Source organism: Anser brachyrhynchus (assembly GCF_964034855.1).
Source record: "Anser brachyrhynchus genome assembly, chromosome: 1".
Taxonomy (NCBI): domain Eukaryota; kingdom Metazoa; phylum Chordata; class Aves; order Anseriformes; family Anatidae; genus Anser; species Anser brachyrhynchus.
The window spans coordinates 194,949,432-194,970,658 of record NC_137694.1 but is presented as its reverse complement, the minus strand read 5'-3'; the positions used below and the strand labels follow the sequence as shown (position 1 = coordinate 194,970,658).

The following is a 21,227-nucleotide window of genomic DNA, read 5'->3' as shown; positions in this document are numbered from 1 at the left end:
AGGTGGCCTCTTGTTAGGCATCTGCTGCCGTCAGACTTCCCTACCCCAAATGGTTTCCAGCTCCCTGTTCAGCTTTTGATGTACAGATGTCTATAGGTGCCTCAGTTTAGGTGTCTTAATCTGGAGTCCAAATCTAACCCAAATTGTAAAGCAAAAGATAAAGGGGCCCAAATGCTTTTCATCAGCACCTCTTTACCCTTCTGTGCATGAACTACGTAGTGAAAAGATGATGTCCGTTGTTTTACTGTCTGCTGAAAGTTTGTTTGATATTGCTAAATAAATCAGGTAAGATTTTTGCTGAATCATTTTACTTGAATAAACTATACCAGAAGCATACAAACAAGTCTTTCTCATTTGATCACCAGTATCTTCAGGAAATGTCACGTTTAGTCGTTACGGTATGACGTTCAGTCATTAAAAGAATCATTTGGTCAGTAAAATCAACTAATATAATTTTGAGCAATAAAAAAAAAAATCTGAGCTTAAAAAAATAAACAAACCAAGAGCCAACTCTTCAGCTGCTGAAAACTTTATTCATTGTTACTTCATACGCCTGAACTGTGAAGATGTGTACAAAAAAGATCCCCATATGGTTTTACTGATGTGAAAACTGCAGCTTCATGAATTTTAATCATTTTATTGTAAATATGAAGAGGGGGAGTAAAACTGCAAATGAATCTACTGAAAGCACTTAACCTTTGGGAGATTATGTCATTATCGTTGCAATGAGGATTGCCTAAGACCTCAAAAATTTTTTAGAAATGCAAATTTTATTCAAATCGTTCTGCAGAAATATGTCCCATTTCAAGGAGAACTTCACTGAGAAGTGAACTTCAGTTCAAACACTTGCTGTTTCATCCAGAAAAAAAAGTAAAATCAGTTCTTACAGGATAGAGGACTGTCTGTCTCCTCCACCTAGTGGGAATGCACCAAAGAGCAGGCTACTGAGAGAAAAAGAAGGGATTATAAAAACACAGGCTCAAACTGCCTGTATAAGCAAAATTAAAAAATAAAATACTTGTTCTCTGCAGCAACCCCAGCTGCAACAAAGAATGCAGGACTATGAAGAGACAAACGTTTGGCTGGAATGTCAGAAGCAAAAGCCTTCAGCAGATAAACGAAGTCCATCCGCACGTGGAAGGTGTGTGCACATAACACGGCTCGCAGCGCTAGATCCCATGAAAAGCAGAGTGGCTTCTGCAAGATGCTATGTGAGGGCACCCGGCACTGAGGAGTGGGAACCATGAAGCCCCCCAACAGCATCTTGCAGATTTAGGTCCCTAATGCAATACAAAGTATATTTGCTCCAGTTAGCAACCTGAGAACATTCTTTGGCTTTTTCCCCCAAGCATTTGCTGTTAAGTTAATTAAGTATTTAAAAATAACAGTCTCTCACTTCCCAGAGACTCCACATAAATATTACTCTGTCTTCTTCATAGGGCCAGATTTTCTGCAAGGGTAAATCAATACAGTTTCACTGATTGAAGATCTGGCCTTAAAAAGTCTATCCGGTGCATTAAAACCAGCGCAGCATGACATGCGCCTTGGCAGTAGAACAGTTCTCCAGATTAATATTTGAAGGAAACTTTGGCAGTAAAATAAAAGCTCTGTGTTGAAACGCTGCCATTTTTTTAATCAGTGCTGACCACCACAGATTCGTCTCTTGTGAACTGAACGGTTACAACCGGCGTTTGGTTGTCGTTCTCCTCAAGCTTCAGCCCAGCGTTGTCCAAGCCGGTGCTGCGTGGCTGCGGCATGGCAGTGGGCTCTGCAGTCTGAGTCGGAGTGGAGCAATACAAGATGAAGCCCACCATGATGATGACAAAGGACAGGATATAAAGACCTGAAAACTAGCAGAGGAAAAAAGCGCGTTAAGTCTTGTCTGATGCAGAAACACGCAAATGCAGCCTTGTTTTAAGAAGGCAAAAGCCACCCTCCCTGTTAAAAATATTTTAATAAGGATTACCACCACACTCTGCATTCAGGTCTGGAAAACAAACATGAGCAGCTCTATTCACTGGTAGATTCAAGCTGCTGTTTTTCTCTGCAACTCCACCTTAAAACTGTTGGGCAAAAAATATGTATATAGGAATCCTAATAGAACAAATGTGGTGACACCTAAGGACACTTGTTCACACACATGAATGCTGGAACACTGTTCCCCTCAGAGAGTATTTTTTCAACACAGACAAATATTTCACGTCCTGGCAAGAGATGGATCTCTCCCTCCTACTGCAAGTCACCAGAGCAGTTGGTTCTCTGCACAACTGTTAACCAACTGCAGGGCCAAATAACTGTTATCACTGGTCCAAACTGGTTTGTTCCCTACACCCAGCAAGTTCTTGAAGAGATGGAGACCGTGGTGCCTTTTACAGGGCGGGCATCTCTGCTCCCTACTGGAAATGAGCAGCCAGTGGTGTGAGGTGAGGATATGAACTGCTGAGGAACATCAGGCATTTGGATCACTATCAACTTGACTGTTGAAAGCCTAACAATTGCCAAGATCCATCCACCTTGAAAGAAAAATAAATGCTTACTTCATAACATCAAATTCAATAGCACAAAGTGCTCAAGTTATGCACAGCCAAGAACACTTTCTCAGCAAGTTTGGTAAAATCTTCTGTATTGTCTTTGCCAAACCACAGATTAAGGAGTAGGATGACGGACATAGTGCATCTTACATCTTACTGTCACGCCAGTGGAAGCAGTATCTTTACCCAGACTGTGGGGTGACAGTCTGAATTCTCAACACAGCCTGAGAAATTCCAAAATATACCCAAATCTCCTTAGCTTCTTTAGATTTCTTCGAAAAATATGTTCTGGTTCGTCAAGCAGCTGAGCTGGATGAAGTGAATGGAGCTGGAATGGCACTGGACTCTGATCCAAAACCACCTGAGGCATCCACAATTAAGGCACTGCAATTCCTAGCTGGTAGTCACTTGGCCTGGAAACCTTCAGAAGGCACTGTGCAAAAGGAAAAGCAGGCTGAAGCACCCTGGCCTTCTGATACCTGATGCTGAACCCTGAGGCTGCTCAGAATTAACTCATCTCTGAGAGGATTCTGATTTTACTCTGTGCAGCTTATATCCCTTTATTCAATACCAAGCCTGAAGTGTAGTTGAGGTGTTACTGGAGGAGTGCAACTCCATCTAGTGTCTGTATTTGCAGTATACTCTTCCCAGAGGAGTTTATACAACAGAAACGCTTGGAGACCTTCTTTAATATCTCTTGAGGGACTGCAGATATCTGTATATAACGAGCTCATTAGGAACAAGCACAGAAGAGATTAGCAGTGGAGTAAAAGAAAAAAAAAAAAAGAGCTTATCTCTTAAAAAGAGAGATGCAAAATTCACATTCCACATTAAATGGATTTAGTTGGGCTGAAAAGTTGACAATGTCACCAAAACACTGTGCTCAAGTCAAAAACTCAAATTCCTGGGCTCAGTCTCTGCTGTAGCCACTATACTTTTCTGCAGCTTCTGTTTCACGGCAGGCTCAGACACCAGGAGCTCAGAGCTCTCCATGCCTCATTCAAGCCCGCAGCCCAGTCCAGGCTTGAGTGGTTCACTGTGAAATATCATCTCGTAATGGGGAAAATCTTTCTTTATTGAATAGTTTGATTCATTGCATTTTTATTTGTAGATTTCTGTGTCCAGCATGTTTTCTAACCCATGAGGTGCCCTGCCTGGTGCCTTTGCCCCACAGGGGAAAAAAAAACTAACTTGAACTTTCTGCTGTGAAGCGTTATGTTAAAAGCCCTGCCAAAATCAGCCTCCATCATTGCTTGGTTCCTAAACTATCTCAGACACTCTGACAACAGAAGATGTGGCATTCTTTTACTCCCTTTTTTGGGTATTTTGTTGTTTCTAACCACAGATGCAATTTCATGTTAACATGTACTTGAAATTCTCTCACGCTACATCCCCAGAGTCTTCTCTAATTCATTTTTCCTTTTTGCCACCCCGTAGCTAATAATGGAAAAATCTGTTCCCAGGAAAACCTCTTCCCCGAATAAGCTAAAATTCCTACAAGTTTACTATGTCCCTTCCAAAGCTCTTGCTTACTTCTTCCTCTTTTCTATTATGAATATAGATTTATAATGTATAAGGTGCAGTCTAGTCAGAGGTGTCCCCAGGGGTCAGTACTGGGTCCGGTCTTGTTCAACTTCATCATGAGTGGCATGGATGAAGGGTCAGAGTGCACCCTCAGCCAGGTTGCTGATGACACAAAACTGGGAAGAGTGGCTGATAGCCCAGAGGGCCGTGCTGCCATTCAGAGACCGGACAGGCTGGAGGTTTGGGTGAAGAGGAACCTCATGAAGTTCAACAAAGAGAAGGGCCCTTCACCTAGGGAGGAATAACCCCAAGCACCAGTACAGGCTGGGGGCTGACCTACTGGTGAGCAGCTCTGCACACAGGGGCCTGGGGGTCCTGGTGGGCAGCATGCTGACCGGGAGGCAGCAATGCACCCTTGTGGCCAAGAAGGCCAACGGGATCCTGGGGTGCATTCGGAAGAGTGTTGCCAGTAGGTCAAGGGAGGTGATCCTCCCGCTCTGCTCAGCCCTGGGGAGGCCACACCTCAAGTACTGCATCCAGCTCTGGGCTCCCCAGTACAAGGCGGACATGGACATGTCAAAGAGTCCAGTACAGAGGCACAGAAATGACTAGGGGACTGAAGCATCTCTCATACGAGGAAAGTCTGAGAGAGCTGTAAGGGTGACGGAACACTGTAACAGGTTGCCTAGAGAGGTTGTGGAGTCTCCTTCTCTGAAGATATTCAAAACCCTTCTGGATGCCATCCTGGCTACGTGCTTTAGGTGACCCTGCTTGAGCAGGGGGTTGGGCTAGATGATCCCCAGAGGTCCCTTCCAACCTCAGCCACTCCGTGACTCTGTGATAATCACTTCTTCAATTAAGCTATCTAGTGCTGAAATACATGTTTGGAAGGGACTTAGAAAGGATATTTTTAACATGTAAGTACAGTTCATCTCCTACATTCATTTTTAATGGATGCTTTGTCGTTTTTAGCAATTTGGAGCAAATTTTGGAACCCAAACAAGGACGAAAGATGAGCCAGGAGTCTTCTGAAAATGAAAATCTAGCTGTCATTGCGTCCCACCATTACCAGACCTCTCTACCACAAAATAAATTGGCCTTCATCATCAGAAACAAGTCTAACATAAAAGCTTCTGACTCTCTAGAATGCTGAAGAGAAAGTAACCATGTGGAATAACACAAATTAAGTGTCTCAAGCAAAGTTCACAGGCTTCTCACTGAGCCCCTTCAGTCACTGAGCGACTGAGTTGACTTCTCCAGTTGCTGTAACGAGCTACGTTCTCACAAGTGATTCTGGATGGAAAGCATAAGGTGGGATGAAACGTTTTAGCACTGTCATTTAGCTTGAATAGGCACTACAAAAAGTATTTTAGGGAGCAGTAAAAGTAATTGCCTTTTGGAAAGCATAAGGAACATATTTATCTGCGCTTTTTTAGTTCTTTTAGTCACTACTAAGCAGCAGTACTGAGAGAGTTCAAGTCTTCTCCTGAGACATTTGTTGTACTGAACACATGAAATTTCTAAAAGAAAACTACGACTTCTGTCAATCACACTAAACTGCTACTCTTTCAGGACGGTTAGATTCAAATCCTCCCTTTGGACGCTCAGAGAGATGAACCAAATCTAAAGTACAGCTCCACACAGGGAGTACAGCAAGAACTCCACCATTTACCTCAGGAAATTATTTACCATCTCTCAACTAATGTATTCCACGAAGTGTAAAATTGTTTTAAAAAATCATTAACTGCCTAATGGTGCGCCATGAGGTAATTAACTACGAGTCCTGACTGACATCTGTCAATGACAACTCGTACAAGCTGTAGAAATTCACAAGCGCAAACAATTGTTCAGGTGCTCTTCAAGTGCTCTATCTATAATTCTGGAGAAAAACTTACTGTAAGCTATAGTGAGAGAAAGAAGTCACTTACTTTGTAGTAAAACAGGAAAAGTCCAAAGAAAAGGCTGTAGAGGTCCGCAGTCAGAATGCCCAAGTTGACCGAGGTCGCACTCGTAACTTTAATCACTACTGGCATGAAGCTGTACAGCCCAAACATACACAGGGCAAACGCTGCGAACAGTAACGCTGAAAAATAAGATGACAATTGACTCCTAAGGGGTGGAATAAGGAGTTTAAAGAACACTGATACTCTTCAGACGTGTCAAAACTATGTATGTTCATCTTTCAGGATAAGGTCTCCGAAAAGATACGGAAATGTAAATTTAAGAAAAACACAGCAAAAATACTTCTCTTCCAAAACTACCCTGAACTGTAGAAATGACTGTCTATACAAGATGGTTCTTTCCTAGCTAACATGACAGCTGACTGAAGAAATTTAGATCCATATTTCTTAATAATGTACAGTTCTGAGATCTAAATGTGTCACAGATCCCATTTTCCCAGTATTTCATCTAGGAAGGACAAGAGAAAAATATTCTTGCAGTGTTCCAACACAGGACGAGAGAAAAATATTCTTGCAGTGTTCCAACACCAAACACGTTTGTGATTAAAGGGGGTTGATTTTTGCAATTTATTTTGAAAAATGGTTTCATGCTATATGTAAAATGCAAAATCTGAGCTCAAAGTTCTAATGTTCGACCCTGCACTCCTTATGTCTTTGTTGAACTGCAAAGTTTGCAGAAAATAAATGTGCAACAATATGAATGTTACTTAATAACTAGAGAAAGGAAATGAAAACCCCAGCATTTCAAGTCTAAATGATCATCATTTTTCCAGTGTTCTGTAAAAATGCACATCATTTTGCCATACACATACCAATTTTCCAGTTCCATTGAATTCTCATTATATCCCTATGTTCCACAATGGCTCTAGAGTTAGAGAAAAGATATAATAAAAAAAAGAAAAAAAAACACAGATTATATTGTATTCAAATAGAGAATTTAATTAACAGAATATACAAGAAACATTTTGATTTGTAATCCCTTAATTTTTGTTTGAAATGTTATTGAACGGCACTAACTCCAACCTCTAACAAGCATGAGGAAAGACTTGAAAATTAAAGTGCCTGAAAGTCAAGAGCACTTTTATTGAATTCTTATGCCTTCTTCCCAGGCCTTTTCATCCTTCAGATTCATTTTTTATGTGAAATATAATTTGAGGAAATTATTAACTCTAATGATGAGAAATGAGGAACATAAAATTCATTAGATAGGCTTAAGTCTTTGTGGTCTGTTCCTCTGAGGTGGTTATTTGTAAAAGTATACATGGCTTCATTTGAAACTGAAGTTTAATATGGAAGACCTCCTGCTAATGATTATCTCCTAAAACTATCCACTGAGAAAAGCCATTAAGAAACACATTCCCGCAAGCAGTCCTCAGCATACTGCATGTCCTCATGAAGGTCAACAAAATCGAAAATAAAGCCAAGTATCACTTGTATTCAACTGTAGGATTTGAGCTTTACAATTGCTGTAATAAGAGCAGTGCAAACCAAAAGGATATAAAATGGATGCTGATCAGCAACAAAAATACAATTCAAATAGAAGGACTCCAAGATAGCCCAAATGCAGAGGCAACAGAGAATTAACAACAACAAAATTTCATTGAAGACAAGCAATCATCTGCAGAATATTCTTAATTAGTTTTAAAATAAATATTAGATCCTTACAGCTGTAGACCGCTGATAATAGTCCCAAACAAGCCCACCATTCCTAGAAACTCCACTCTGCTCAGATTTTTCACAATGTATTCCTCACTCACATTAGATATGGCATACAAAGAAGCACCCAGAAGAACTAAGACATCTCCAATCACCACGTCACTTCCTGTACAGAAATATTAATCCACAATAAGGGTAATGCTGCAAACACTTTTGTTTTAAAAAACTTTCCTTAAATAGACAAGCAAATTTATCTCTAGCATTTCTATTTTCCTTGCGCTTTTCAGGGTAGGGGGGAAGGAAGCATCTCTGTGCAGGCGAGTTGCTGGCTAACTGCTCGCATCCCCCTGCACAGTCTGGAAGGAGCTGAACTTGGCATTTAAATCACATCCTGCCCAAGCTGCTGTGTAGGTCCAGGTCTGCTTCTGCTGACGTTAGGCACTGTCGGAACTGCAAAGTCCAGGTCAGAGATGCTCTCTGCCTTTTCTCAACATCATCCCGCCCTTTGCCATAAGGCTAAAATCCATCTATTGATTTCAGCAGGACCTGGACTGAGCTTCAAGCTTACGACAGATCTTAAGTGGGCGCTGCAGACAGGTGGTATCAGGTGTCACGCTGTGCTATGTGTATACTGGGCAAATGGGACTCCCTGTAATACAATCGGTCATCAAGCAAATGCCGTTATGCATCAGCTGAACAGCGAGGCAATTGCTGTTGTTTAAATCCTTGAATTGATTTAAAATTTCCTTCCCTGAGCCAGCTGGCAATCACTGCAGATATGTCTGGAATATGAGGGTAAGCAATAGTAAGGACGTGCAGGTCAGTGAGTTGTGCACAACAGGTCTAAAGTGTAAGGGAAAGAGGATTTTTCTCCCTTAGGACCAAGAGGTTTGTAGCACACAGCATCACAGCTAAACCTCAGTTTGTCTTTCTGCCTTACCTACAGCTGTGACCCCAACAGGCTTAGCTTTACACTGCCTGATGAAGGCAATGCTACTTTCCTGTCCCTCTGAAATTTGCCTTGCCTCACACCCTCTGGCTCTGGAAATTCTCAATTCTTATTCAAGGTAAGATCACTGGGATTCTGGGCATCCTTCCTCCCGGCTCCTCTTGCTCCCATGCCATAGGACAGCACTTTCCAGGCTGGGGACCTTGGGGACACAGGGACTATTTCTGCTGGGTCTGCCAAAGACAACCAGAGAAGTGAGCCTGTTGGTAGGTAGTTTCTGGTTTGCTATTTGTGCTCAGAGAAAACTGCCCACGAGAAAAGTACGAAGCATCTTTTATCAGACCATATCACAAGTAAAATGAACAAGCTTTCAAGAATAAGGCCTTTCATCAGGTTTCATAAACAGCAGCAAAATTTAAGCTTAACATGAGTGTTTCCCTTTTAAGGTGGAAGAAATAATCCAAAACCACAAGCAAACAAAATTTCTCAGCTCTCTATAAAACCAACGTCTCCTCAGCCACTATCTTCTTGAAGAAGAAATACAAATAGCAGTGTCTTCTCCTTTTCTTAAAATAAAACTACATCCTTTCCCCCTGCATGTGCCTCTCTTTCTCCTTTGCAAGTTGGACAATCATGGAAACCGTGACCCCACTTTTCCCCCACGTGATAAGCAGTTCCTTACCTTCACTGTCTTGCCTCCCTGCCAAAATGTCTGCACCCACCATTGTTCCTACACCCAGCAAGCAGACGGCAACTGCGATAAAATGGATCAGTCGGTATCTTGCACGGAGAATGAACCAGGACAAAGCCATCAGCACAGGGATCCCGAAACAATCCAGTAGCTGTGAGCACAGAGAAATGAGTTTCACTAGAAGCCTATCCCAAATCTGGATTTCACTAACCTGAAAGCAAGCGTTCAGGATTTTATCTTCCAGCATCACCAGATGTTACTGAAAACCACACACAAAAAAAAAAAACAAACGTGGATTCGTTTAAATGCAGGAGGGGTCTGACCAACATTTTAACATGAAAAGTACATTGAGAGCAAAGGGGTCTTGGGGAGGGGGAGAGGAGGCACTGTCCCCTCTCTCACTGACCTAGAAACTCTTCCAGTGATGGATCTCATCAATCTTAGCAGCTTCACAAATTAATGCTAGGACATTGCACTGAAACCACGCTGCTTCCCGTGACACCAATACAAGGAGGTGGTTCACCCACACCAATCTGGGCCTGCTAATGGATACAGCTGATCTGATTTTACAGCAAAGTGAGTAAGGCAAAAATCGGACCCTGCAGTTAGGTTACTTTTTTTTTTTTCTTCAAGTGGATCCTACTGAAAAAGCATTGGTACACGTGCTGGGAGCCATGTGCTAAATTGGTGGAAGGAAAACAGGATGGGAAGAAGAGGTTTTCCAAGCCATCTTCACAATCTTCTGGCTTCTCAAAGTCATGTACAATCCACCAGTGTTTTTTCAGCCCACCTCAGCCAGAAGCAGGTAACTGGAATTTATCCGTGCCATGGCAGCAAAGACACACAAGGCAGCTGGAGTTCAGAAGCACTTCCGATGTGTTTGCAGACGTTGCGCTGAGCAGATTTAACAGCCAAAGTTCAAGGATGTCTGCACTCCATGACAAACACTGACACTGACTTCTCTTTCCTTTCTTCATGACCCCCTCCCTGTGTGTTCCTCAAATCTTACGTATCTTTGCGTTGCTGTAAGCCTCACCCACGTTATGGGGAAAAAAATAAAAATCAAAAATTAGCTAACCACTTAACGCAGAAAAATAGGTAGCAGCATAAAACGGACTTAATGTTCTATAATAACCAAATAATACCAAGAACACTGAGCTAATCATAATTGGTTCAATATTTAATTCGACAAAATAGATTTTGTTTCCAAATTTGTCTAGGGAAAAAAGAGGTGGATTTTCTGAGTACCGTATAGAAGGGACCAGGCTATTGCAGACCAGATAGTCAGCCTTCCAAAGACTGCTCACAAATTACTCTTAAATGTCAACCCTTAAAACCTGGCCTCCTGAAGTCAATACAAAGTGTTAGGTTCAGGTCTCTAGGACTGTGGCAGAAGCATTACAAATCAAGGTAAGAGCCCCCAGTCCTTCTGTAATGTTCCTGTCCAACTTCTGCCAGCTTCTACCCACCACCACGGTCTTCTACTTCTGTTAGTTCAGCCATCACCCACAAGGATTACAACCAAACTTTCTTAAGTCTGTTTTTACATTTGTAACTACAAATATTAAAGCCTTACCAGCACAGCATTAAGGGGGATGTTACAGATTAAATCCTAATGGTTCTCTCTAATCCTTCCATTTATTTGTCTTTGTTTCTTGGATTGTCTCCAGCTTGTTCAGCTTCGGAAGTCTGTGTAAAAGCACAGGTACTTGCCCAGGCTGTATTATCAGACATTAGAAGCACACAAGTCATAACACATGACACCGTGTATTTCAATACAACTTTGTTCTATCAAAAAAGTATCGTGCTGTGAGTTTCTATCTATTTATCAGCCTTTTTCTCTACCTCACCTTTTGTCTGGGTTCAAAAAAAAAAACCACCAAAACAACAAAAACTTCTAAGACTTCCTCTGAATTTGGCCGTTTTAACAAGTATCAAGAAGTGTTGATTTATCTGTTTCAGCAACATGTATGATTTAGCTCTCATAACTCCGTTTTTTCACCTCTGGTCCGAAGCAGTTCTGTCCTGAATACAGAACTGTATTTGAAAGCACTGAGTCTTGACCAAAGATCTCTGGTGTGAAGTTGTAATCATGGACATGAAGAAATATTACAAAAATAAAGGAGCAAAATGTTTACCCCCCTCATAGTAGACACCTCTTCTGTTAATAAGTAAGCTTTCGTTTCCCCATTTATTGAGTTGTTACCATGCAGCATTCTAACCTCCAAGCAGTTTTTCAACCCAAACAGAAAGAGCGGAAGAAAAAAACCTTCAGTAAAAAAAAATACTTAATTAGGATGTAAGGAAGTAGTAGATAATGTCCTCTTTCAGTAACACCAGATGGGGAATTGCTGCATCCAGACCAATAACATGCTGTAGAGCTACAGCATCCTGGTTAGTGGACTAGCAGCCAGGACATGCAGGCACCAAATGATGAAGAACACACGCTGGTAATCTGTTGCAGGGGACAATTACCCCCAATTACAGCCAAAAAAAATCTGATTTCCAACTACTGGGTCTTGACTTCCCTTCATCTACTACGTTACTAAGCTCTTTGGTGGAAAATGCTCTCTTCTGTACAGGATCAAGATCAAAGAAGTGCAAAGCAGATGCAACATCGCAATGAATTGTGTCAATGGAACCAATTAAAAGAATGAAGTTTATTTATTCCAGCTTCATGACACTTACGGCAGTACCGCGGTTCTGATTACTATTGCCAGTAGAGTCTCAGCAAACTCTCATCTTCCTCAATCCTAGCCTGTATCTTTACACGGGGCGGGGGGAAGATAACCTGTTGATTTGATTTACAAATGTTTTGCCTCAAGCCAGGCTTTGGCCACACTGTTTATAAGAAGGTTTTAAAGGTAGGGTGAGTAAATTATTAAAAGGCGTTTTAATACGCGGTTAATCAATTATCACAGATTGCTGGAGGTTGCTGGTTTGTTGTAACTGCCAGCTCCAGACAGCTTTGAGAGCACTAAAGCTCACCGGCTCCCGCTGCTCACTTCCCCACATGCCTTCCAAAGGGCAGCCTCCAGCTGACCCCCAGGGGCTCACCCCGCAGTTTCTCCTGTTGAGGTTCAGACTCTTGCAGAAGCTATTCTGCCTACAAAATTTCCCCACCTGAATTATCAACGGAGAAAATGCTAATCGTGCCTCATAACGTGCTGAAAACACGAAGCCACAGCTGCACTGCTTGCTTTTTGCTGAGAAATATGTGGTCAAACAACAGCACAGTCAGGTCCTGCCTCCAGCCAGGAGCACACCAGCACTGAGGAAGTCTCAGCCACAGCCCTACAAAAGGAGTTGCAGCTGAGACCAAAGTCTTTCTCTGTATTTACAGAGCAGAGAGCTGCCATCCTGATGTTATCTCTGTAAAAATCTCCCAAACCCCTCCTTGCAATGCTAGCTTTTGATAACTAAAGAAAACCTTTTTTCTTTCCCTGTGTTTGCGTGAAAATACATGGAAGTTCCTTGCTGAGCGGAAACTTATCTTTGAAGAAAACCACTGGGCTGAGCTGAAGCTCCAGCCCGCCAGCATTTTCACAGTGATCTCACTGTATTCGGGAAGGTTTCACATACTCCTGCTTTGCTCTTTCACTCCCTGGGCATCCATTTACAGCCGCTACTAAGGCCAAAAGCTCTGAACCACAGATTCTAACGTAACGGCTGAACTGCTTGCTGCTGACAGATAGCCAAAGCCTTGTACTGGAGCAAATCACTGGCTTTTCTTGTCCTGAATCTCGTTTCTGACAGTGCTGAGAACCTGAGAACTCCAGAAAATGTACAAGAAACCTGGCTGCAACTGACAGTTGCAGCAAATTCACAGTTGCTGAACTGGCACTTGAAGCATCAGTCTGGAGATTATCACAAGCAAAAAAGGTTCAGCAAATGCTTGAATCTGGCAATTGAACTCGATGACCCACTGTACCTATTCTTTCTTAATTTCCATGAAAGAAGTCATGGGAACAGCTTTATTACTGCTGAGAATTTGGATCAAAGTCCTGTCTCTTCCAGCAGTAAAGTACATGATCAAACAGTGTCTCAATTATCAGCTTAGCTTAGTCTTGAGACTGAAACATGTCATTCTTTAGACTAATTTCTGAGGCATTATTTGTAAGTAAATTAAAGGCTCAATGAGCCATAACAATTAATTACACAGTGGAAATGTGACAATAATAACCCATAAGGAACATTACTGCTCTTTTAGCAGTGCAAGAAAAAGTTACTGCAGCTCTCTAAAAGGAGCCCAGACCACGGGAGTTTATTGCTTTACAGGTAAATCTTTTAAATATTAACCCTTGTTACTTTGAACACTTACTTTTACTCTGTCAAACTGATACCTAAATACTCTTTTTCACTGAACAGCTAATTCTGTATCACACCTTATGCCTTTATTCAGGTAAACGGGGCCATGATCCAAGCCACAGATCCACCATCGGTAACAGCAGCCATAGGCTGGCACAGCTCCATCGCCCTCTGCTCTTGCTGCCGCGCTGTCCCCTCCTTGTCCCAGCAGAAGCAGCTGATGTCCATGCAGGGTAAGAAAAACTGCACCCTTGTTCCTCCTGCTGTTTCAGGACAGGAGACGTGTCCTGGTGCAGTGATGCAGCACCGAGCACCGGCACTGCAAGGGACGTTACTGTTAACTGGCATTTTGGGTGCCTGGCACACTTCCCTCCCATCTCTCGCAGAGAGGGGTCTGAAGTGCCACATCTGAACGCGTTGCTGCATGGTCAGAAACACCAGCTAACTTCCAGTATGTCCTCACATGTGGGATTACATCGCACAAAGCCTCCCACTGCTTCTAGGACTAGGTAGGAGATCCACTTCGCTCCCATCAGCAAGAACCCGAGCTGAGTCAGGGTTATCCAGTCCTAAATCTTTATTCTGTCTCATGAAAACAAAAACAAAACAAAACAAAACAAAAACACCTGAGTGGCTGTCAGCAAACTCTCAGAAGTGCTTTCTATCAAAATAATTAGAGTTCAACTCAAGAGCTGGCACTGGGTAATACCAGCCAATTTTCCCAGCTTCCTGGAAATGTTATTCATGAGGCAGGATGCTCTTCTTTGTACTGCAGAGAAAATAGATATTGAAAAGCTTTTTCAGGCTTAAATAGCTTCCCTATCTGTCCTGTGAATCTCATTTCAGAAACAAGACCAAAACTGTAATCAAAGCAGCAGTCCAAATAGAGACCGGTCCTTACCTGCACGCTTGTGAGGGTCGTGTATTGGTAGGCTTTCACAATCGTGTAATTGGCTTCGACATCAGCCAGTCCCAAAAACAGGTACTTCCACCACCTCTGCTTCAAAATTTTAAGAAGACTGTCATCGCCTGTTTAGAAGAAAGCAGCAATCAACGTGCTTCCTTGCATGGAAAGGAAGGAAACTTGCTTTTTAGAAGCCTAAGTAATACTGAGGTGTTCAGTTTGGATTGCCCCTGCTTAAGAAAGGTACAACAACAGCAAAATGTGGCCTGGGAAAAAACAATACAAATAGTGAAAAGCACAGAAATCATTCCATGTGAAAAGAAAAAAAAATAGGAATGCTTAAAGAGTAAATTAATAATATAGGAACAATATTAAATAGCCTCTGGTTAAAAAAAAAAAAAAAAAAACCATAAAAAAAATGCCTTTCTCCTAATATAACACAGGACTTAAAACCAAAGAAACAATTTTAAGCAGATATGAAGTGAAATCTAATTAACTGCACATTTAACCTACAAAATTCATTCCCATGTGTTATTATAAGGCAGGAATTTCAGCAGGATCTTTAAAAAAAGAGGACAAATATTGAGTAAGTTCTTTAGTTTCAAAATCTGAAAGGAAAATGTAGAAGAGAAAGAAAAACAAAAGCAGCATAATCTCCCGTCCCATATTTCACATACCAGTCCTAAATGCCAGTATTGTTGTATAAACTAGAAGAAGCAAAACATAGTTGATAAAACTTTGCAACATGGGAGTATTCACTTGGTATTGTTCCGCTAGGTACTGGCTTGTAACAGCAGTCCCACAGATAAACAAGGAGAGCATCTGGCCCAGGAGGACGGTTTTCAGAATATGCCTGTAAATATAAGAGACAACACAGTAAGCTTAGAACCAAATGTTCAAACTGGTTTTGAGGATGTTTGGTTATTGTACAGGGAAAAAGGCGTTTTTTAGATTGGCAATTCTTTTTTCACTGCCTATCAGTGTTCCTCCATTTCAGCAGCAAGCGGTGCTCTGTCTACACAGACCTCATCCAACCTCAGGACAGCCAGTAAAAACAGGTGAGGCCAGCCCGACCCAGCACTAATGGAAACTGCAAAACATTTGCAAGGATCTGCACGCAGCTCAGCCGGGCAGGCTCAGCCCAACCAGAGGATCTGTTCTCATAGTGAGAGACCTCATGCTCTTCTAGCAGCGATTCTTCGCTTAATATGAAGTGGCCTTGGGCTATTCCAGATGTTCCCAGGTGAATAAAGGCACGCAAAGATCGCTGTGTATCCTGTGGTGGGGCTGGCTTTCCTGCCACTGGAGCTATGCAGTCGTGCCACCCTGGTCCCCGCCTGCCTTCTCACGGATGCTGTCCAGCAAGGTTGGCTCGATGCTGCCCTGCCTGCGTGGGTCTGCACAAGCTCACATTTAATTTGTTTACTCTGAAGACTACCGATGACAATTTAACTGCCTGCACGACTGATTCATTTGTTGCTACAGAGTAATTGAGCAAGGAAAGAGCATCCCCACTAGGATTTTGCACCTATCCTGTGCCCACAGCTCTCCACTGATAATTTCCAAGTCACTCCCGCGTGCCAGACACACCACAGGACGGACACTGGTTGTTTTTCCAACGCGTGTGACTCCAACGCAGTAATTACCAGATGACCCAGCCACGGTGTGCAATCCGTCTGCTAATGGCATCCGTAGGAAGGGTGTGTTCTGGGGTGCTAACGCCAACTCAAACCATGCAATCGATCCCTTCTTTTGGAATGAACACATCATCTTTGCACGGAGTCAAATTCGGCTGCCTGCATTTCATTTTCAGCCCAGCCTGACACCAAGGCCCATCCACCTTTAAAAATGCTGCTAAACACACTGCCGTCTCCAAATCCATTCTGATGAGACGGCAAATCTCTGAAGTCCAGCAGGGCTGCACTTCCAAGAGACACGAGGCCCATGTTTTGCTACAGCTTGCCTTGAACATCCTAGCAACAGTGCACATCCACACTGCAAATATTCATGTATTTTGTGGCAACCTTTCAGATCCTATCCAGCCTGGTGCGAACGCCTCTTTCTGGCCCATGAAAGAACAAACATTCTCATTTCCAGCATTTGGAAGGCTGAAGTAAGCAAGGGAAACCATGTTTCAGATAGAAATTCATCACGGCTACTTTGTGGCACAGCATTAACTGTGAATACTGCTGTAAAATGCACATAAAGCAGAAGGAGTGGTTGCTGGAAAAAAAAAAAAAAGCTTTGGAGCTATCCCATTTTTGTCATACTGGCTTTCTTTTCATTCTAGCAAGTACCATCTGGTGAACAAATTAGCAAAGACTGTGCACGCATTCCAGCTAATCCTTCAGACCGATGCAGAAATGTCCCTTTACGTACACCCAAAGAATTCAGGCCATCAGGTGCCATTAAGAAGAATTCTTAATTAAGAATTTCAGAGCTGAGACTACCTCTTCTCTCCAGCAGACACGAGCACGGCTCCCGGCTCTCCCTTTGCCAGCCCTGTGAACTCTGGCTCCTCTCGTAGGTGGTAAGAGGAGAGAAGAGCCACTGAAATATCAAGGAAGAACTAAGGTGGTGAACGAGAGTAAGGGAAAATGGGGTTTCAGCAGCACAGGCAACACCACCCCGCAGGCAGCTGGCCTGTTTAATATGGGTTTCTGTGGAGCAGGTTTTTAAACATCCTCCCAAGCTATGCAAGAGGCAGCTTTGCTTCACCTAAACTATCACACTCTCTTTACAGAAGAAGCCTGGACTCTACCTGCACGGTGTTTTCGCCAACTGGGTACTGACCAAGCTCTGGTGAGAGGCTGAGAGAAAATATGCTGTCATTCAAATTTGCTAAGCATTAATCAGCTTCAAAATCAGCTTCATTTCTCAAAATCAAGGATGATCTGGTTGTCTCAGTGGAACTGATCCTCAGCTTTCATAATAACTAAGTTTCTCCAGTTTCAAGTACCTAGGGAATTCTCTCTCTGTATTTTTGCAGGTGGGAAGAGAACCAGGGCCAGAATCTGCAGGACTGTTTGCTTGGTGGTTACTGCACCAGCAAGCATTGCTATTTTGTTAATGTGTGCCCAGGCACTCCTACAGCGCTCGCTTCTGCAGTGCTGGGGGCTTCTGATAAGGCAGGCAGGCAGCCTCACCCTGCCGCCTTTATTTTTGTCCTTTTTAACTCAGGGATTTGTCTTTCCCCTCTCTGAACAGATTCAAAACACTGAGATCAAATGAGGCAAATACAGAGGCTGATCACTGATGGTAGAAGTCCGTCCTCAAAAAACGTCCTGAGAACCCCCTAACGCTGCATTTCTGGCAGCTTTCTCAGCCATGCATACAACACGAGCCTCTTGCATGGATGCCCCACGCCACGACGAGGTGCACACCTGCCGGGAAGCAGCAGCACTTTCTCCTCACTCCATCTATCCAGGTGCCAAAGTGAACTTCTTCCAAGTGGGACGGCCACAAGGTGCCTGCAGCGTGACGTGGCAGTGAGGCAGCGGTTTGACACAGTAAGGTTACTCGTGTTAAACGCGTGCTCAAGTGCTTTACTTGAGTTTTAGGAGTTCAGTGCTCACCAAATGCCAGCAACAAATAAAAAAACCTTTCCACAAAGTGTTCCTCTGCAAAAATTTGAGAGTAAACTAAATCCTAGGGGTTTCATTTTGCAAGACAATTTCTCATGGGAAAAATGCTTGAGATGTGCTTCCCTTCATTCTAGTATTGACATGACTATCGATTACTGTGATTCTTATTAATAATTCACCTTTTCTTAAAATATATTAACTTTTCCATGCCAGAAATTGGTCCTCTCTTCTTTTTTTGTTTGTTTTTAAATGCATTGGTAAGGACTAAACCACTTGGGACTCTGGTGACGCAAGGTAAGTGGTCTGAAATGGCCTTTTAGCTTTATAGCTTATTTTTTTGGTAGTATTTTTGTTTTGTTGTTGTATTTTTTTGAGGAGGGTGTTCTGGTTTTTTTTACTGCTTGGTAATTGGCTACTCAGTAATTACTTCTCCTCTCCCTTTAGACAGTGTATCTTATCTGACTATACCTGTAAGCAGCTCTGAGCCCTTCTCGGATTTGCAGAACATATGATGATTTCCCACAGAGGTCTGTAGGAGGCCAGTGCTGACCAAGCCTATTCAGTGTGCAGCTCTCAACATCATGAGAAAGCCAGAGTGGCTTTCTGTGGCTCCATGTGAAACGCAGAGAAAAATATCCCAGGATACTAAAATACATTCAGAGTCTGTATCTGAGGAAGTCAAAATCTGTTAGGCCCACTGTTAACAGTTTCATTGGCTATTTTAATAAACCCTATAATTTTAATCTGATTTTTTCGCCACTAAAACAAATACTGCTTTCCTTTCAGTAATTAAGATTTATTTATGCCAGCAGTTAAACAGTAACAGGTAACACTTGGCAACACCTTATGTAGACAGCTTACTCACATTTCAGCTTTAACTACTACTGACCCCTTCCTGAACAAGAAAAACAAAAAGGAGACAGACTTTCATTTGAAGAATCTCACACTGCACACGAAAATGCAGGTTCAGACTGAAGCCATATTCCAATATGATGAGTAGATAGTTCAGGAGAGAAAAAGTTTTTCTCCAATTAAATTTTTCAGTATTTCAATGCTCTATTTTGAAATCAAGGTCAATTTAATTCGTAAAAGGTATGGAACTGGAGAGGTAAGGAACTGGAGGAAAAAAAAATGTTTTGCTTTAAGAACCAGAAAGTATGCTTTCTATGTTTTTTCCCCCATGTATTTTAGCTTAAAAAAAAAAAAACCCACAACAACAAAACAAACAGTCCAACTCATTTATTACATACAAGTATTAAACCTCCGTATACTCAGGCTTCTAAGAAATCTCAGGTGGCTGAGCCTCCAACCACCTGGAAAAAAAAAAATTCAATTCAGTAACACAGAGAAGACCTTGAAGAAGTCAGAGAGAGCTACTTATTTTCTTTCAAGTACCAACAACAGACTCAGTACAGCCCTTTGGCAACATTTTGGCAAAACTACTAGCACAGGTGAGGTTACTGAGCAGCTCATTCCAGTCCTATCCTGCCTTTTGGGGCATTCCTAGCATGCAGGAGCAACTGGAAGATGAAAAACTTGTAACCAAGAACAGAAAGATGGGTTTTACCCTCTGGAATAGGTCTGTACCTGACCGCACACAGCCCTGTGTCTTTCAGGTGTTCAGCGTGATGCTGGCAGGACAGCCAGCACCTCCTGTTTGTCAGCTGAGGGTACCTGATGCAGGGCTTCACAGAGACTCACCTGGAGCCCTAAAAAGGCTTTTAAACAGAGATCCCCTCCAGATGAAGGCCAGATCTGTGGGCAAGGGGTAGTTCTCGCGGGCTGGGTGCAGGAGGAGGCAGTCTGTGCTCGCTGAAGGCAGCCCTTGGCCAGCACACGAAGGCGTGCGGCACCTGCACGGCCCGGTGGGCTTCTCCCCCCACATTTTCTGTGCTTTACCAGTGCTGCCAGGGGAGGTGACACACCTTCCTGGGGCTCTGTCCCAAGCTGATTCAAGGGATGAGGGACCTTGGTCTTTGTGGACTCCGCACTCTCAGGTATTTTGTTCTCTCGGGTATTTCGTTCTATTACCTGCCTTCCCCACCCCCCTTTGCCACAACGCCGATAAAAAGAGGCTGAAGAGGAAGACATAACACTAAACGAGACCTACCAAAACCAACCCAACAACCCCAGCGCATCCCGGACCCGCGCCACGCCGCTCCCAGCGCCGGGAGCTGCAGCACATCGCTCCCCCGCGGGCTTCCCTCAGCGGGGCTCCGCTCCCGCTCCCGCTCCCTGCTCCCCGCTCCCCCCCCCCCCAGGCTCGCCCCCGAAGACCCGCAGCCTTCCCCCGTTACCGAGGGGGCCGAGCGGCTCGGCGAGCAGCCCGGCTCCACGTGGAGGCCGGCGGCCGCCGACTCACCATGTGCACAGCTTGGCCCCGAGCAGCGCCAGCAGCCGGCGCCGAGGGGCAGCGGCGGCCTCTTGGGGCGCCTCAGCCCCGGCTTCGGCCTCGGCTCCAGCCCCGGCAGCCTCCATGGCGCGGCGCTGCCCCGCAGCCCCGTGCCCGCCGTGAGGGAAGGAGCTCCGGGGCGCTGCCTGCCGGTCCTGGCCTGGCCTGGCCCAGCCTGCTGGAGGCCGGGCCCAGCTTTGTGCCCGCCGAGGAGCCGCCCCCAGGCGGGGCAGGGCTCGTCGTGAGGCGGGAGGCTTGTGCGGTTTCGTGCCTGCGTAGCGGGAGTGCCCAAGCCCTGCCTTCCTCCTGGTACAACAAAGTTACCCTAAAGACTTGGGTTTGAGTCGTTCCCCGATCTCTGCCACAGCTCCGCCAAGTCTCCAGTTCACGCTGATGAACCCCATCCAGAAAGATTTAACCCTGCCCTCGTCGTCTTCACCCACATCTCTCCCACTCGTAAAAATCATCTGGAGAACTCGGTGGTGTTTTCCATGGAGGTTTTTTTAATGACTCCCACTTCTAATGACACTCCGTCTGCACCGCAGATGATGGAAAAACCAAGAGGTGCCTCCAGGAAGAGCCCCCTCCTGCCCTTGGTGCAAATGTCTGTCCCTGTCCTGGCTATGCCAGCACCCACTCTGCCACAAGATGGCTTGTCTCTGTTCCCCACAGCACGATGGTTTGATCTCTCTCTCTCCATAACCTAAAATAAAAGTAAGATTAAAAA

At 43.8% G+C, this 21,227-nt stretch overlaps 1 protein-coding gene across 2 annotated transcripts; it reads right to left on the bottom strand.

Moving 5' to 3' along the window:
• Window positions 1–513: 513 nt before the first annotated feature.
• Window positions 514–20,983, bottom strand: SLC35F2 (solute carrier family 35 member F2). 2 transcript variants are annotated; one of them, XM_080564897.1, is made up of 9 exons: window positions 20,471–20,620; window positions 19,359–19,421; window positions 15,202–15,377; window positions 14,522–14,649; window positions 9,304–9,463; window positions 7,682–7,838; window positions 6,829–6,881; window positions 5,984–6,138; window positions 514–1,850 (listed from the first exon to the last, which is right to left on the bottom strand). In XM_080564897.1, the coding sequence occupies exons 3-9, from the start codon at window positions 15,344–15,346 to the stop codon at window positions 1,632–1,634; spliced, it is 1,017 nt and encodes a 338-aa protein (XP_080421023.1). In that variant the 5' UTR covers window positions 15,347–15,377; window positions 19,359–19,421; window positions 20,471–20,620; the 3' UTR covers window positions 514–1,631. The 2 variants fall into 2 exon arrangements, with proteins under 2 accessions (XP_080421023.1, XP_080421022.1); XM_080564896.1 differs by lacking the exon at window positions 19,359–19,421 and having other exon boundaries at window positions 20,471–20,983.
• Between the last annotated feature and the right edge of the window lie 244 nt (window positions 20,984–21,227).

Coding starts and splice junctions, on each gene's coding strand:
- SLC35F2 (XM_080564896.1), bottom strand. CDS start 20,586: ATGGAGGCTGCCGGGGCTGGAGCCGAGGCCGAAGCCGGGGCTGAGGCG. Junction 15,378..20,470: donor GGGGCCAAGCTGTGCACATG/GTGAGTCGGCGG, acceptor TTATATTTACAG/GCATATTCTGAAAACCGTCC. Junction 6,139..6,828: donor TCAATGGAACTGGAAAATTG/GTATGTGTATGG, acceptor CTTATTTTTCAG/CGTTACTGTTCGCAGCGTTT.